The 18,303-nt window shown below is 36.8% G+C and overlaps 1 protein-coding gene across 1 annotated transcript in view; it reads left to right on the top strand.

Moving 5' to 3' along the window:
• The window catches only part of RSRC1 (arginine and serine rich coiled-coil 1), a 441,266-nt gene extending 435,469 nt beyond the window's left edge, over window positions 1–5,797 (top strand). The window contains exons 12-13 of the mRNA XM_036997926.2: window positions 269–421; window positions 1,056–5,797. Of these exons, the coding sequence (XP_036853821.1) occupies window positions 269–421; window positions 1,056–1,148 (246 nt within the window). The 3' untranslated portion in view covers window positions 1,149–5,797. The remainder of the gene's footprint in view (window positions 1–268; window positions 422–1,055) is intronic.
• Window positions 5,798–18,303: the final 12,506 nt, after the last annotated feature.

Raw genomic sequence — 18,303 nt, 5'->3', positions numbered from 1 at the left:
TATTTTTTTCAATCGTATAGACTCATAAGTACCAATTTCCTAAGAAAAATATGCTGATCATAAGAAACGATAAACATTTCCCCAATGTTTTTATATTTGTTTGCTTGTTTTAGGACTAATTGTTTCTTATTAGTTACCTAGGGCCTTTTGGTAATTAGTGTCATCTCAAAGAAGACTAAATGAGCAATTATTATTCAAAATCAGAAACATTATTAAAATTCTAATTTTATATTGTGACCCAATTAATTGTACATGCTTTATGTTTCAGTCAGTGGAACCTACTGAAGTGAAGCATACAACTGCAGCTTCAGGACAAGCATCAGTAGCTGCTGATACACCCACTAATGAAAAGGAAATAGACCCTAGCATTATCCCTACGACCATCAAGTACCAAGATGATAATTCTCTGGCGCATCCAAATGTAAGATCCTTCAGCCCTAAGAATGTCAATTGAAGTCTCGTTGACTAAAATTAATTCAAACTCTCGTCCTTTGGTGCTGGCAATAAGACCACTGGAGGAAATGGATTCATTTGTTTCTATTTACCAAAAATAGGCAGCCAACCCCTAGCCCTAGAATTATTACATGTATTTGAATCTGGAATGGTCCAGCTTATGTTGCCTAGCTTCTAGAAGTATCCTTTCTATGGTAAACAAACTAGACAAAAGAAGAGTTTTGTTTTGTTTTTAATCTGGCCTAAAAGGTCTATTACTGGCTCAGCTCTCACTGGTTTATTGACAGTGAGCGTGTCACTACCATATTTGCTGTCCTCTATGATATGATATCATCCCACTGTGTTATTCAGAAAACTGTAGGAAATAAACTTCACAAAGTAAGCTGTAAAATTATTAACCAATGACATTGATATTAGTCCTTGTACTCCAAGACTTTCTGAGCATTTTTAATTCCAAATATGATCTTCAATTAAGAAGTCATCACGAGTTAAACAGTATTAAAATTGTACTAGAAGATATATTCTATAAAGGTGATTTGTATCAAGTAAGGTCAGATCTAAGTTATTAGCAAACAATAACTTTTTTTTCTCTTCTCTTTCAGTTATTTATTGAGAAAGCTGATGCTGAGGAAAAGTGGTTCAAAAGATTAATTGCTCTCCGACAAGAAAGGCTAATGGGCAGTCCTGTGGCCTAATTAATATACATATAGTTGAATTAATAGTAACATTGGAAGTTAAGGTTTTTAAGTCCCAATAATAACTTTTTACTTTTAAAAAGAATTAAGTTAATTATATAAAAAGGTTATCTCATTTCATTCTTTCCTCGGGTAGGATTGAATATTTGTTGATTTGAATTTATTCAAACATTGTGAATATTAAAACTAGTGTAAGTTTTAAGAATGCGTGCAAATGTCATACTGTTAATAAAGCTAATCCTAAAAATATCAGCGTTAAAATAAATGGTATACATTAGTGTTTCTGAGTCAAAATATCAAGTTGTCACTTATAGACACAATTCAATTAATCATAGATGTATAAGAATCAAACTATATGCTATACATATGAGATTTCATCTTCCATATATTATGAAAACATTTTTGAATCTTTTATATTACCTTGTTGCAAAATTTTAGGCACAATAAAGAGCACGCTAAACAATCTAAGCAGAATGAGCATGTTAATCTTAGAATAACATTTATTGAAAAAATTTTTGAAAATTAAATAAATTGATGATTTATTGCTTAGAGATCACCTTTAACTAGGTGCTCCTTTGAAACACATTAGCAGATCCCAGCTCATTCTCTAAGAAATCATGTGTTCATGCTACACCTAGTTGGTCTATGATAGAGAAATCATTTCTGAGAAAATTGGTAAGAGCCCTCACTTCAGTCTTACTTTTAAGAACTGCTATTTCCTGTAGAGAAAGCCAGCTAATTGTAATTTTGATAAGACTATCTGGCAATGTAGATTGCCTTTCTGTAGTAGCTAAATGAACAACAACAATGCATTCCATACTGAACATGCCAGAGCTAAAAAACTTTCAGGCCTTGCCTTACAAACTAGTTTTCAATAGTTAACATGAATATTTCACCTTTTTATTTTGTTCTGTTATTTGATCTCATTCTAATTTAGTCTCTGTGAAGACTATACCTCAGAACACAAGATAAGCATTAAAGTTCTTGGGATACGATTACCATCTATAGGACATGTTAATGCCATCTTTTTTAAAATTCTGAAACTACTAAAATTCTAATCCCTGTTAAAAATGAAAAATATAAAGAACTTACCCTCAACTGAAAAAGGTATAGAAAATAGACTGATGACAGAATACTTGTTTTCATATAAACATGTTTTCACATTCTAAATAGGTATGAGTTTTCTTCATTTTTTCTTTGCTATAAGTGAAAGTGCCCAGCATGAACTCAGTTTATGTGGTTTTTAATATAGATATACAAATTTTTAATGGCTCAAAAAAGGGGTTCCCATTTCTGAAATATTTTTATTTAATTCTTTATGTAACTTGTGAACAATAAAAATACTGTCATCCTTTTGGAAAGTATATTTTAGTGATCTAGGTAAGAATATGGTTTGTCATTTGGGCCACTAGTGATTCTCTAGAGAACCCAGCATTTTTTTCTCCATATGCCCAATGTTCCTCATCTACAAAATAGGAAAATATTATGATCTACTTTAATCAATCTAATTTAAATACCAGTGTTCCTCTGTGGCTAGTAGCCCAAGTACAGAAGCATACACTTCAATAGATTTGTATTTTAAAGCTAAATTTTTCGTAAAGATAGAGAATCAAGTTATTTTTTTAATTAACTAAACTTTAGTCCCAGCAGGAATTCAATGACTATTCCCCTCTCTCCTGATATCCAGTAAGATTCATTTTAATGTATTATTAACTTTGTTTGCCTTCATTCCTATTGAAGACTGCAATATTACCACACATGCCAAATCAAGTTTAATGAGAAAGACTTCATAGAACACTATCAAACATATCAGCAAACTCAAGCTAGGTGATGCATCTGGCCTTCTTTAATATCTTAATGTAATGAGTCTATAAAACAAAACAATCCCTTTCATGTCACTTGATTAATAATTACAATTTAGACTTACATGAGAACCTCAAAATATTTTTTGAAGAGTTGATTCTGTACAAAATGATAAGTTTTGTGCATAATGATTATTATTAGTAATAATACAGATTGGGTTTTCATTTCTGAATTGAGTGCCTTTTTAGGGAAAATGGGATAAGAACATTTTCTTAGTACTCCCTAATAATGAGGAGGTATGTACCTAAGGATATGAGGACAAAACACTCTGAGTCATTCACCAGCTTTGCTTCAGTATCCTAGTATGTGAAATGGGGATATTAATAGTGGACCTGTCTACTTTGATTTTTTAGTAAAATAACATTTTTTAAAAAGTCCTTCATAAAGACAGATGCACCCCTATGTTTATCACTGCACTATTTACATTAGCCAAGATATGGAAGCAACCTAAATGTCCATCAGTAGATGAATGGGTAAAGAAGATGTGGTACATATACACAATGGAATATTACTCAGCAATAAGAAAAAAGCAGATCCTACCATTTGCAACAACATGGATGGTGCTAGAGGGTATTATGCTCAGTGAAATAAGCCATGCGGAGAAAGACAAGTACCAAATTATTTCACTCATATGTGGAGTATAAGAACAAAGGAAAACTGAAGGAACAAAACAGCAGCAGAATCACAGAACCCAAGAATGGACTAATAGTTACCAAAGGGACAGGGACTGGGGAGGATGAGTGGGAAGGGAGGGATAAGGGTGGGGAAAAAGAAAGGGGGCATTACGATTAGCATGTATATTGCGTGGGTGGCACAGGGAGGGCTGTCCAACACAGAGAAGACAAGTAGTGATTTTACAGCATCTTACTAAGCTGATGAACAGTGACTGTGAAGGGGTATGTGGGGGGGACTTGGTGAAGGGGGGAGCCTAGGAAACACAATGTTCTTCATGTAATTGTAGATTAATGATACCAAAAAAAAAAAAAAGTCCTTCATAGAAAAATGTACATTTATGCCAAGGTAACATTTTGGCATGGTAGCAATATTAATGAAATATGGAACCGTAGTTGTATGGGTAATGAGCTAAAAAGCTACACACCCAACTTCAGTGTGTGCTTTAACTGCATGACCAGTAGTCCCCATCCCAGGCTTGTCCCCAGCTTATCTGGATCTCCTTCCCTGCCAAAACCACAAGAAACCCTATTTGTTCTCAGTTAGTGACCTACTATCTATTTACTTGATGAATCTCAGTTCTTCCTCAAGATTTACCACTTATTCATTAACATTATTTTCAATACCTAGTTTGTACTGGACACAGTAAGGGCAATCAGGTATACACAGATGAAATTGGTGGGGATCCTACCCTCAAGAGGCTTAGTTATGGAGCCCAGACATTTATATGCTATAAGAGATATAATACTTTGTGGCAGCAGAGAGGATATGGTTGCAAGGAAGAGAGAAATTGCTTCAAATTAGAAATTTAAGGAAGAGAGAAATTGCTTCAAATTAGAAATTTAAGGAAGACTTCATGGAAGAAATCACAACTGAACAAAAAAACTTGAAGGATAAAGCTCCTGGAGCCATTGGAACTCACAGCCATCCGCTTCCATCTTCCTGATAGCTGCTCTAGAAGGCTGGGACTGGTGCATTCTAACCCAGGAAAGAGTCCCTCTAATAAAAGACCCAAGTTATCTCTGCCCAATCTTACTAAAAATCCAGGCAAAATTTTAGGCTCCTGGTCACCCTCTGCTATCTCTGACCATTTCTTCCTTTTGGTGATGAATCAGCTGAATAAACCAAGCTTTCATTTGGCCACTAGCATCAATAGTCTTGTATCACCAGTGCCTGTCAGTCAAGATGGCATGAGCTAAGTAAGACATGGAATGGTACGAAAAGAAGACTTCCAGTACCTCTAAGAACTGCGTTTGCCAGTAAGGCCTTGAACAATCATGTGGACCACTATGTGTTCATTATACTCTTTGTTTTTCCACCTGTACTGTTATAGAAAGCATTGTTTTATAACTAAAAGACAGTTGACTTGCGTGTGGTAGGTCTCTCTCCAAATTTTCCTTTTCTTTGGGCATCAAGTGGAAATCTTTAAGTGAGCAAAAAGTAACAAAAGAAACAAGATGTGGGACATTTTTGCTCACTAAACTATGGGTGGGTTGACCTGGAATTCTTGCACCCATGTTACTCCTGCCTTCCCTCTTTCCCTGCCCCAAAATTTTTTATCACAGAAGAGATTTTAAGCCAGTTCTTGGCCACTGCTCAATTGATACAGTGCTTGAATTATCTAGAAAATATTTAAATGACATCCTTTAAATATAAGTCTTACTCTTTGGAACTCCTTTATGGAAAATAATGGAAAAACAGGTCATCTTGATAAGAAAATAAGTCTTTCCAGCAGAAAAGAAAAAAAAAATGGAGGTAAGAAAGAACACTATCAATTTCTAATCATCTTCACCTTTTATTGTAGGAATGGATGCTGATCAATATATTCAGCTGTATTTGGTGGTTCTTTCTAAAAGAAAATTCATGTATTTCCAAGTGTTTTTGCTGTCATAGTATCCCCAGAATCTAGTCCATGCCTGACACAAAGAAGGCTTTCAGATATTTTTCAAAAAGAAGAATGAATGGGTATATAGCAAAAAAAAAAAATGAATGCAGGGTCTCAAAGGGATATTTGTACACTCATGCTCATAGCAGCATTGTTTGCAGTAGCTAAAACATGAAAGCAACCCGTGTGTGCATGGATGGATGAATGGGTAAGCAAAATGTGATATATACATACAATGGAATATTATTCAGCCTTAAAGAGGATGGAAATTATGTAATATTTTACAACATGTATGAATCTTGAGGACATTGTGCTAAGTGAAATAATCCAATCATAAAAAGACAAATTGAATGATTCCACTTATGTGAGGTACTTAGAGTAGTCAAATCATAAAGACCAAAAGTATTGTGGTTGTTGCCAGGGGCTAGGGGGAGGGGCAATGGGGAATTATTGTTTAATGGATACAGAGTTTTAGTTTTACAGGGTGGTCATGGGGATAGATGGTGGTGATGGTTGCACAACATCATGAATATATTTAATACCACTGAATCATACACTTAAACATGGATAAGATGGTAATTGTTATGTGTACTTTACCATGATAAAAGTATATTAAATTTTTTAAATAAATAGATGAGTTTTATAACAAAATAAGTTTGGCTTCTCTGATATTTCCAAATGTCTCTGAGCTGACAAAGGCGTTTGGCTGAAATGGGCAAGTACAGAGTACCAGTGCCTTCTCTCTTCATAAGGGACTAACAGTGGAGCTAGAGTCTAAGCAAGGATCCTCCTAGTCCTGTTCTTACCCAGAGTTTCTTTCTGGTCTAATTTTTTCTTGTATAAATACTATTTCCAATTATGTGAATGTGATCATTGAAGGTCCACCCACTGGCTCCTATGATTACTTTCCTTGCAAGCGATAGGTCAGTTTTCAAATAATAAAGTCTACCAGTATAATAAAGCAATACTGTAAACTCTACAATGTACTGTTTTATTTTTAGGTCTTGAGAAGGAATGGCAAAATGATCCTGCCGCAGTTCTCAGAGAGAATGATGAACTGAACTGACCCTCTGTTCTCAGCATCTGGTAACACAGTACTCAGGCTGCAAACCCCCAGTGTAAAACGCCTAGTATAGTGCAGGTTCCCTTCATAATCAGTTTTAAAATGAGCTGCTAAAATCTGTAACTACAGTCTATGTACCTGTGCATGTTCCACAAAAATTATACCATAAACTTAAAATGGAAATGAAAACATAAGTAATTGAGAAATAAATGTTTTCCAAATAACAGCACAATGTATTGAAAGACTGTATTAACGATAGTGTAGATTTTTTAAACAAATTTGGTAACTAGATTACTTTTTTAGCCCCATTTGAGCTTTTTCCTTTCTGCTTTATTATGTTTAACTGAAAAGTGTTGTGTATTTAAATCAGTTGCAATCTCATTATGTGAGGTGAAAATGGAAAGGCATCCAAGATTATAATCTCCAATAAATATACTTTTCTCCATGTTTGAATTATTTCATTTTAAAAAAAGTTTGTGTGTCTACCATGGAGTATACTTAGCATCCCAAGTCCTGCATTACTTAATAGCTGTTCCATCAGAAACACTTGAACCTTCAAGGAGAAAACCATTTTCACATTAACACGTGTTTTCTTACAACCACACTTAGGTTTCAAAGGTCATGTGGACCATTTCCCAGAGACTTTAACCACCTTTACAATTAATAAGGGAAGGTAACAAATGATTAGTAAATAGGTTAGCATTCACCACAGCCTAGAAAATATCAGAATCTCAGTTTCTATTTGGGGTCCTTAACTGAAAGTTCCAATTTCTAAGTATTTCTATCTTGCTATAATAACTGTGCAGTGTAACTCCCAAGAGACATTGTTCAGTTAATTTCCAAATCCCTTTGAAAGGTGTTCACACAGACCTTAACTTTGAAAGAATTATAAAAATACTCTGCTTTTTCTTCTGAGTTTTTGAAAAACCTATTTTAGAATTTCCACAATCTATGACAAAAATCTCTGCCCTTTTACTAACAAAAGCAGCATAGATTTGAAATGCATTTATACTTTGAGAGTTAAAAAAAATCTAATGTTTAAATGTCAAAGGGGGATTTGAATATTTGATTCTAGCTTAAATGTGGAAGAGGCTTATGCCTAATTCTCTTGAGATACTCACCCTTGCAGCCCTGAGCTGCCACATAAGATGACTAACTACTGAGGAGCTGTTATATTGTAACCATACCCAGGCAATACGAGAAGAGCCTGCATGTTGGTGTTCTGACTGACAGTCCCAACTGAAGTTCCAGCCAACAGCCAGCATGTGAGTGAAGATGACTCCTGCCTCAAAGTCTCACTAGCTGAGGCCCTTAAGATAAGCCATCTTTGCTGGCCTGTCTAAAGTCCTTACCCACAGGATCTGTGGGTGTAATAAAATGGCTCATTTATCCCACAGAGTTTCAGGGTAGCACACAAGTAGTAACCAGAACACCAATCCTACCGAGGTAATGAAAATCTGGTTGAACCACATACTGAGCAACACAGGTGTTTCCATGGAGGTCTGCTGGGAGCTGGGTGATTTGCCACCATTAGCAGAGACTGCATGGCATGATGCTGTGTACATGATTTTATATAGAGGTAAACCTGTACTTCCCGAGTAATTCCTGTCTTAGAGAGTTCCTGTGTGGATTAGAGCTGATATGTGTAAAACACTCAACACAGTGCTTAGCAAAGAACCAAATCAAATAGTTAATAATAAAAGCTACGGTTTTGATTTTATGTTCCATGTCATTTCATTCAGAATGAAGCTCCATTCTCTTGTGAATAATCTCCTTATTTTATAAATCCAACTCACCATATACAGCTAAGTTGGACAGACAAATCTATAAGAATGTTTGGGTTAAATGATAAATGCCATTAGAAAATGAGAGTGCCATGTAAAAACAAATAGAGAGTTATATTTAGCACTGTTAGCTAGAAATCAGCATGTCCTACAAAGCTGACTGTCATGTAAGATTGAATGAGCCATGATTATCAAAATGACTGAGAATTAAGACAGAGAATAAATTCCCAAAGGAAATCACTGTAGATCTCATTAGTTCAGGAATAACCTACCTTAGGACTTTAATTAAAAATAATATTTATTCCAAATAAATGAGTGCTGACAGGTTTCTGCAGAATCCATAATCTTGGTTATGCTTAATCTTATATTAAGTCAGACATCATTAATCTCATTTGCGATGCCTTCCAGTCTGACAGCACTGGGGCAATTTCTTACAACAGCCTTTTTATCTTCACAAAGGAGTTATAACTCATGCAGATACCTAATGTGAAAAGGCCTGGGCAATTAGAGACATCACTCTGAGATCTACACTGGCATTTTATCATGTTAGAAAACATCTCATAATGAGCTTATCCTCAAATGGAGGCCAGTGTCTCAACACTACCATAAAATTAACTGTGCTTATCAGATTATTTTACTTATATATATTTATTCCTACCATTCTTTGTTCCAGAAAAGCATCAAGTATTTAATATTCATAGAATAATGACCAGATAAAAGAGAAATTTCAACAAGTCAACAAAGAAAATGGGACACAGGAGAGAATGAGAGGAGAAAAGGTAGGAAGAAGTTAGGAGGGATCAGGTTAACTTGCAGAATCACTCTGATTTTTGTGAAGTTACGTACTTTCAAGCTTGCCAGTTGATTGTTAGCTTGTATTTAAGTCTTGTTTAATAACTAATTCTGAGATTTTTTTTTGTACCTATCCTGGTTGTTTTGTACACATTACCCATAGGTGGTATGTACTGGGTTGAACGGTGCCTCCCCCCGAATTTATACCTACCTGGAACCTGTGAATGTGACCTCATTTGGAAGTAGGGTCCTTGCAGATATAATCAAGTCGAGATGAGGTCATTCCGGGTAAGGGCAGGCCCTAAATCCAGTGACTAGTATCCTAATAAGAGGGAGATTTGGATTCAGTCACACCAGGGAGAAGGCCATGTGATGACAGAGGCAGAGATTGGAGTGACGGAGGGACAGCAAAGAGCACTAAGGATTGTCAGCACAGAAGAGACAGGGAAGGATTCTTCCCTAGAGCCATCAAGGGAGCACAGCCCCACCTCCAGCTTGACTTCTAACCTCCAGAATTAGAATAACTTGATGTCGTTTAAGCCACCCAGTTTGCAGTGGTCTATTATGACCGCTCTAGGAAACTAATACAATGCTTAAACATTTTTTCTTCAGAGCCTAGAATACATGTCCAGTATGAATAGAAAGTTTTGGAGGGGAAAAAATGAAGTAAAAGAAAGAAAATTCTAAAAATGTTTCTGTTTAAAACCTATGGCTCTCCTTTACATGCTGGCCAGTGATAAAACAGTAGAAGCAAGTGATGAATATTAAAAGTGAAAAAAATCTCGGAAGCATCAAATCACATTTAGTTTAACAGATTATTTTTATGTAGGTAAATGGGCTTTTGATGTATCATTACATATGTAATTTTAATTTTTCCAACGTGATAAAGGGAGGACCATCTTCAATAAATTAATAATTAGATACAGGCACACACCTGATCATCTACATCTGCTCTCTTACAACACTAAACTATGTTTTCTACCTTTATCTTGCATCTACCTACCACTTCAGCATTTTATTAAAAATAAAAATAATAATAATAATAAAGGGAGAAATGTGGGATCCACATATAAATCAAGTATAAAAATCAAACAAATATTCATATTTGACCTGATTGTTTATAATTCATAATGCATGATCAAAACCGAAAGTTTCTGTGATGACTGCCCGTGCACTGTTCACCATGTAAGAACTTATTCACTATGTAAGAATTCGTTCACCATGTAAGAACTTGTTCATTATGCTTCAGAAGATTGGAGACTGATGAGAATTAGGCTTGAGATGGATTAATGATTGTGCATTGAGCATTGACCCCCCTATACAGAATTTTATTGTTGTTAACAACCATTTGATCAATAAATATGAGATGCCCTCTCAAAAAAATAAATAAATAAATAATAATAAAAATAAAAAAAATAAAAAAAAGAATTAGAATGCAAGCATTGTAGAGCACAAGCAAGATGATTTCAGATCCACTTTAAGACTGAACAGAATTAGAAAGGTAATACCCAGAGCCTGATAAATCCACCCCAAATGTTTGCAAACCAGTTGCTAACGTTAGTTTGTAATCGAAATATCCCGCAGAAATGAAACTACTGCCTCACAGCCTTGATATTTTAAGATATGGACAGCCAGTGATGTGGTGTGACTGGTGTCCACTCACAAAAGCCTTCTGCTAGGAGTCAGCGTGCTTCCCAGGACTCGCCGTCAATGCAGTTTTGAATTACATTGAGAAGGTGATCTGTGGATGTTACTGGGCTCAGGTATCCTTGCACGCCAGGAAAATGCACTCTTGGTAACCAGATCACAGACTCATAGTTCACAGGTCAGATTCACTCCACAGGCTTATTTTGTTTGACCTGCTTAGGTATTTTGTTTTTAATTAATTGCTCATTTTTTAAATTTAGTAGATTTCCTGTGAAATTTCATGTTAGCAGTGGCATGAATTTCTGCAGAGCAATCATCTGGAGCTGAATACCAGTTCCCCCTCACTGGAGGCAAGCCCCCTCCCGTGTCACACTGTGCACACCCCCGTGGGAGTGCCTAACTCTAAGACACAGGGATAAGAGTACAGGTTCCTGGGCCAACTCTGGGGTGTGTAACCTTAAGCAAGTGGTTTCTCTTCTCTGACCCTTAGTTCCTTCATGTAAAAGGAGCATAATAATAGTATCTATTTTACTAGATTATTTGGGGGATTAAGGGAGTTAACACATGTAAAGCACTTAGAGCGGTGCCTGGCCCAAGGAGGAAACTCAATAAATGTTCTTTTATTATTAATTCTTATCATCTTACCTACCCCAGTTCCCTCACTTTCATTCTTACCTGACCTTTATTGTTGTTTGTGTTTTGGACTCCTGCTCTAAGTAAAGCCCCACTCTCGATTGGAGAGAAGACAGCCAGTCTCTTCCTTGCTAGGCAGTGGGGCAGCCAGGCTTACACCTGAAATATTGAGCCCAGATTCCACAGCCAGACAACCTGGCTTCCAGTGCCAACACTACTTCTTCCTAGCAGTAAGTCCTTAGACAAGCTACCTCACTCTCTCAAGTCTGTTGATTTCCATCTATAAAATACTAATGGAACTTTTATAAATCAATGTGTTTTGCACACAGTAGATTTTAGCTTTTATTATTAAGAACACACAACAAACCACAGCATTCTCCTGCCCACTAGCAACCACAGGCCTAGGCCATCTCAGGTTCTCCCAACAGGCTGCTGGTGCCAGTCAGTAGGATGAGCCTTGGTAGAGACTATGTCCCCAGGGGGTCTGAGGAACATGCAAATCAGGAAGAAACCTGGTATAGCTGGGAACCACTCATTATTAACTCCCTTTTTGCCCTTTATCTTATCACTCCAAAATATATGCCCCAGATAGCACTAAAACTTACATGACCTTGAAATGAAAAAGAACGCTTCTAAAATGGAAGCAGGTTTTTCCTACCATTTCAAATAAAATCATATACGCATATGACAAAGAGGTGCAGGTGTTGTAAGTTCTTAATGTTTTCCAAAATAATTCCCTCAACTTCTGAACAGACTTCTCAAGTGATTGCCTTCACAATGGGGCATCCACCCACAGCTTGAATTCTCTCCAAATCTTATCAAAGATTTAAAAATAACTTTTAAAGTAATACTTTAGACAGTCACATTAAACAGTTCATGAGAACAGATGACCTCAACAGTACTTCTTAACGCTTGCTACTATTCAACTTGTTTTAGGCTATATGATTCTAAACTTTTTCATTTTTTTTTAAAAAAGCAACAGAGTGTTTCTTCTATTCTTTACACAAAAGAAATAGAGGAAGTTGCAAACATCAAAGTGGTGACTCAATAGGAAAATCCTCCTTATGAAATTGTCTGCAGAAAAAAGTTTTCCAAATCTCAGTGACGATACATTAAATTGATAGCTGAGCATTAAATTGATTTTAAAAATGAATTAAGACATGCACAAGAATGGTTATAGCAGCTTTATTTTTAAAAGCCAAAAAAAAAAATCCAAAAATCTCTCAACAGTAGTTGGGTAAATTACTTTTAAATACATATAATAAAGTACTACACAGCAGTGAAAAAGAATAAAGTACTGCTACATGTAGTAGTAATATGAGTGAATTTAACATGACATGATGTTAAGCAAAAGAAGCAAATTCAGAATACCTGTGACCTTTGAGAGAAATTGACTGAGGGTTCAAGAGGGAATATTCTGGGGAACTTGAAATGCTGTATGTCTTCAACTGGGTGGTATTTACATAGGTTTATTTGTGTGTATAAATTTATTAAGCTGCACACTTAAGATTAGTGGACTTTTATCATATTTAAATTATATATCAATTAAAAAGTAAGTTAAAAAAACTAATCAGGCTTTGGATATGGATTTTCATCAACTACACATGACTGTTAGGGGCTCCATGAAAAGTTTGTTTTGTCACTAAAAAAAAATTAGTAGAACAGATCTATATTTTACACTGTCTTTCAAATTCTTCGTCTTTGGAGTAATAGCCTTTGTTTAATTCATTAGATAAAATGTTTGTTTATTTTCCAGGAAAATTCAAAAACCCTTAATTGCGCTTAAACCAAACAGCACATATCAAAGTTTGGACAGTTCTGGTAGCTTCATGTAATTCTACACCATCAAGTCCTCTTTTGTCATGAGAGCTGGCTATGGGCGTAGTGGGAAAGAAATGGCCTTGAAATGGTCAGATGTGTCCCAGAATCCCTATTCTATCAGTCGCCAGCTAGAGAATCTTGGCAAATAAGTCCACCTCCCTGAATCTGTGTCATCTGCAAAATGGAGATGATTTCTCCCTCACGGGTTATTGAGAGAATTCATTAGGATAAAGTTCGTAAAATGCTTGATACACATTTTTTAAATGGAAACTTGCTAAATAAAAGTGAGTACTTACCTAAGTCTTTATTTTAAAAAGATACTCCAAAGTATCCAAACCTAAAGATTTATATCTAAGAAAGGTGGGAAAGACCATATTTTACCCGTATTTACTAACAGTAATACAATCTTTGGCTCAGCCCTAACCCTACAGTGAGTGGGTCTTCACTGCCCTCCACCCCCGCCTAGCTTTTTCTGCCAACTCCATCTTCTCATGCCTTCCATCACTACAACAGAACGTTCCTCTGCTTCTCTGCCGTGAACTCTCTTGTCACGTGATGTTAGGACCCCACTCCAGGGCCTGCAACCTCAGCTTCTGCCCCCAAGAGGCTGCCTAAAGCATCTTTCCACAAAGGTGTTAGCAACACCCCACAAGATGACATTTTCTCAATATTTTTCCAAATAAAATTAAAGTTGTGCAAGATGAACTCCCAGGCATGAATCTGCATGTCCACAGAGAAAATAAGATAAAGTAAACATGACCAAAGAAGTCTGCTGTTTGTTCACAGCCTGTTGTAAACAAAACTCCTGGCCTTCCCCTCGTAGCAGGTACCAAAAATGAAAATTTAACCCTGGAGAATTTCCTCTGTGAACTCAAATTTTCTTTGAATTTTTACTTCACTACAGGGAAATCTTGCTCTAGAGAGTTTGTTTCTCAAACGAAGAGGGATGCTATTGGCCTATATGGCAAGACAAGTCTTCATTGTGCTGAGCTGTGCCTCATATCACAGGTGCCTTGCCTCGGTTGTTCCACCCAGTGAGGGGAATAAAGACGCCTTCAGTGATGCAGTGGTTGGAGACCAGCTCAGCTGGGCAATGTCTTTCTGGTAGAGGAGGACACTGGTACTCCTGGTGGAATGGGAGTCCAGAAGGTAAGTTAAGTTCAGGTGCAGGAAAATTCTTATTCATGAGTTCGTGGATGGAGCTTAGAACTCATTAACTCCTGTCAAGTAGGAAGAATTCAGGCTTGGGAGTGGGACAGCCATGGACAAGTGCGCATCACCTAAGGAGCACCCGTCATACTGTGTACACTGTAGATCTGTTGATTTGTTAAAAAATTTTCCCTTTTAGGAAAGTATCTTGAGAAAAGCACCTGTTCTAATGTGAGCAATGGTGCCATGTGGACTAGAGGCAGCCCTGAAAGGGAGTTTTAAAAGCTGGGGACCTATGCTCCTATTAGGGAAGTCACATGATCACTATGCACCGTTCCCTATCTTTCAGAAGAGCATAATGCATACCAGTTATGGGACTGATAGAACAGCTAGCTGAAAAGAAGATAAAAGGAATCATACCTCTTAGAGAAAATGGGTTCATAGTATAACTTAAAGTTTGAAAAAATTAATTCTAGGGAAAGAAACATCATGGGATTAGGGCAGAAGACCCCAAATTATCTCAGTTCATGAGGCCTTAGTGCCTCAGTAATACTTTCACTGATCCCTCTAGGTCTAAAGAAATACTGAATAGTTTTGTTTATTATGTAGCAAGGTGCAATAACTTAGGTATGTCCTAAAAATCCAGTAGCTTTTTAAAAAATAATAATGCACAGAAATTGAAATAAAAATTAATTTTTACATCATTCTTAAGTAATCACACTTAACAGGTGGGTGCCAGTGTAACATGGCTCAACTTCTCAAAATTTGGGAACATGCTGAACTTTGCCACTAGCATTTCCTGTTCCACATTTCATTTTCAAGTGGTACTTCTTTGTCATCATAGTAACTTTTAAAAACCAGCTTCCCAAAGATATGTCATCATCTAAAGGAATGTAGTACACTCTAACATTGAACTATGTGAACTATCTCAAACTAGTAGTTTGTACAATGTCCAACAGATGTGAAGTTTCTGTTTCCCTCAAAATTTTTAAATGTCCATGGTGCCCACTGTGAATTTGCTGTTACCTCTCACCCCTGGAGCACCTCTGTGCAAATGTAAGACAAAGGGATTAGGACAGTGAAACCCTAGACACACTGAAATTAACTACAGTAAAGGTGTCTGGAGGACTACAATTAACTCTGGAAGTCTAGCACTCAAGAGACTGTTTATTTCTTCTTGGACACTTGAGATAATGTCTTGAAAAGCATTTTGAAAATTCTGAAGTGCTGTCACAGCAGTAATTGAAGAATTAGGGGCAAAAAAGGTGTTTGCTAGAATGTAAGATCTCAGAGGCTGAGGAGATTCGTATCTTCAGTGCCTAGAATAGTGCCTGGGATATAATTGGTCCTTAATAAATAGCTGATGAATTAATGGATAGAAGAAAATAGGACTCCCTGGCATTTTGAACTCTTGATGTTTTTAACAGAATTGTAGGGGTAACTTGAGTCTCATGCTTTTCTCTATATTCCCTTAAAGCAACCAGTGATCCTCCAAATGTAATATAACTGTAGTGTGGTTAGAGATTATACATGTAAAAGTGCTCAGTAGATGGTTAATTTTTTAGGGGAGGCAAAGTAGGGTGGTGACAAGAATGTTTTGTATTAGGGCTAATCTGGATTTTAATTGACTGGATAACTACCAAATTCCTTGGGTCTCAGTTTTTTCATATGTAATACGTGAATAAATCTTAGTATACAGGGTGGTTGTAAGGCTAAAATAAGAAAATACATGTAAGCACTTAATGCAATGCCTGGAACATAGGAAGTATAAGTGGAAGCTGTTATCCTAAGACCTAATTTTCACTTGGCTCATCTCATTCCTCTGAAGGTAAGTTTCAGAACATATGAATAGACTGCACATTAACTATACCAGGCATATGCTACCTCAAGACCTTTGTGTTGGCTGGGAATGCTCTTCCAGTAGATAGCCACTTCCTTCCAGTGAGTCTGCTCAAGTTCACCTTCCCAATGAGGCCTACACAGAACTCCCTTTTCATAATTCTCACTCCCATCCCCTTTACCTTGCTCAGTTTCTTCCCTTAACACTTATAATCTTTTTAACATACTGCTTTCTATGTCATTTATTTTCACTCTGTCCTCCAAAAATATAACCCAGGAAGACAGGGATTTTTGTCTGTTTCATTCACCAATGCCTCAGTGTCTAGATCAGTGCCTGACACAGGGTAGGTACTCAATAAATATCTGTAAAACTGAGTTGACATGAATATATTCCCACTGAATTTTATGCTTTTTAGCTTGGACCCATTAGTTTATCAGCATGATTTTGAGAGATGATTACCTGCTTTCATCATGTGTCTTTAAGTGTTGCCTATCACCCACATTCCATGCAGTCAGCCTCTACCAGGGAAAACTCCAAGCACCCAGCCCAGTGCAATTACTGGCTATGTGAACCTTGGCAACTTACTTAGCCTCCTTGTGCCTTGGTTATATCACTTATAAATTAAGATGAAAACCATATCTACTCCATAAAAATATTGTGAAGCTTCAGTGGGTTCGTGAAGCACCTACAACAGTGTCCAGTGCACATTCAATAAATATTAGCTATTGTGATTCTATTTACAGCCAAGTCCAGGACCTTCTCCCCTTTAGTCCTGTTCTACATGTGTATTCTCTCCTGTTCCAGTATTCATCCTCTCCCACCCACCCCTTCTTTCGTCACCTACCTCTTACCCAACAGATACAAAACTGATGGGGTCTCTTCTGCTTCAACTCTCCTTTCTGTCACTTTTTTTTTTAATGCATTTGCCACTTGGCCCAAACTGCTTTTAGAAGCTCTAGGTAACTCCTTGACTAACCTGTTCCTGTACTAAAGCTTTCATGTTTTAACAATGTGATTTCTAAGGAAATATCCCCCATGGGAACAGAGTGAAAATTTCTCACAAGTTGTTTTATTCAAACTTAAACCAGAACTATTTTAATACTGTCATTTATCATCAGTAATTTATTCCATTTCATTTAAGTTTTTTAAGAAAGTATAGCCTTCTTAACATCTTGGGTTGTATTATTTTAAAGAGAAAATAATTTCAGGTCTTCTAAAACAATTTTTTTTGCCTTCAAAGTAACTTAGAAAATCACTAATATATATATGCTATCTGAACTTCATTCTGAGGCCAGAGAAGAAAATATCCTCTTCCCCAGAAGGGCTATGCTATCTTAACTCAGGCTATGAAGTCTGCCCTATGTCCTGCCACCAGTTGCAGAAAAAGCAGGCTGCTAGACAACTTGGCTAAAGGTGGGGAGGTAAAACGTCCAAATGATTAAATTTCCCGGCCTCCCAAAATAACCCCTAAGTACTCCTGCCACCTCCAAATCAGGCTCTGTGCACTTCGTCATGCTGGCAGAGTGCCACCTTTTCAGCCAAGTCCCAGGAAGCCCTGAGGAGGCATGGCTCTCTGTCTCCACAGAACAGTCCCCTCAAGAGGCTGGGGAGTCCACTGAATTAAGGGTGAATATGCAAAGTGCATTTTCTCTCTTCTTATACTCTCATCATTCTTCTCTTAAATGTGGTGTCTTTGTTCTGTCTTCTCCACCTGTGTGTCTAGGCTCCTGGAAGGCCTCAGGACAGTGTTTTTGAGAACTCACTGAGTACCACTGTCATAATATCTTTCTCCCGCTCCCCTGGTATCCAAATACCATCCATACTATTTCTTTAAATTAACTTTTTCAGTTAAATTTTTAAAAACTAGCTATTAATGAACAGCACTGCTTTAAATTTTAAACTAGTTTCAGGTGCCATAAACAAAAGGGTCATATATAAATATAATTAGAACAAAATATAGTAATGGAATTTTAGGTGGACGTGGCCTCTCGCTGTAGGCCTTGTGC

The sequence above is a fragment of the Manis javanica genome, chromosome 3 (assembly GCF_040802235.1).
Source record: "Manis javanica isolate MJ-LG chromosome 3, MJ_LKY, whole genome shotgun sequence".
NCBI classification, from domain to species: Eukaryota; Metazoa; Chordata; class Mammalia; order Pholidota; family Manidae; genus Manis; species Manis javanica.
This window is presented reverse-complemented; position numbering and strand designations above follow the sequence as displayed.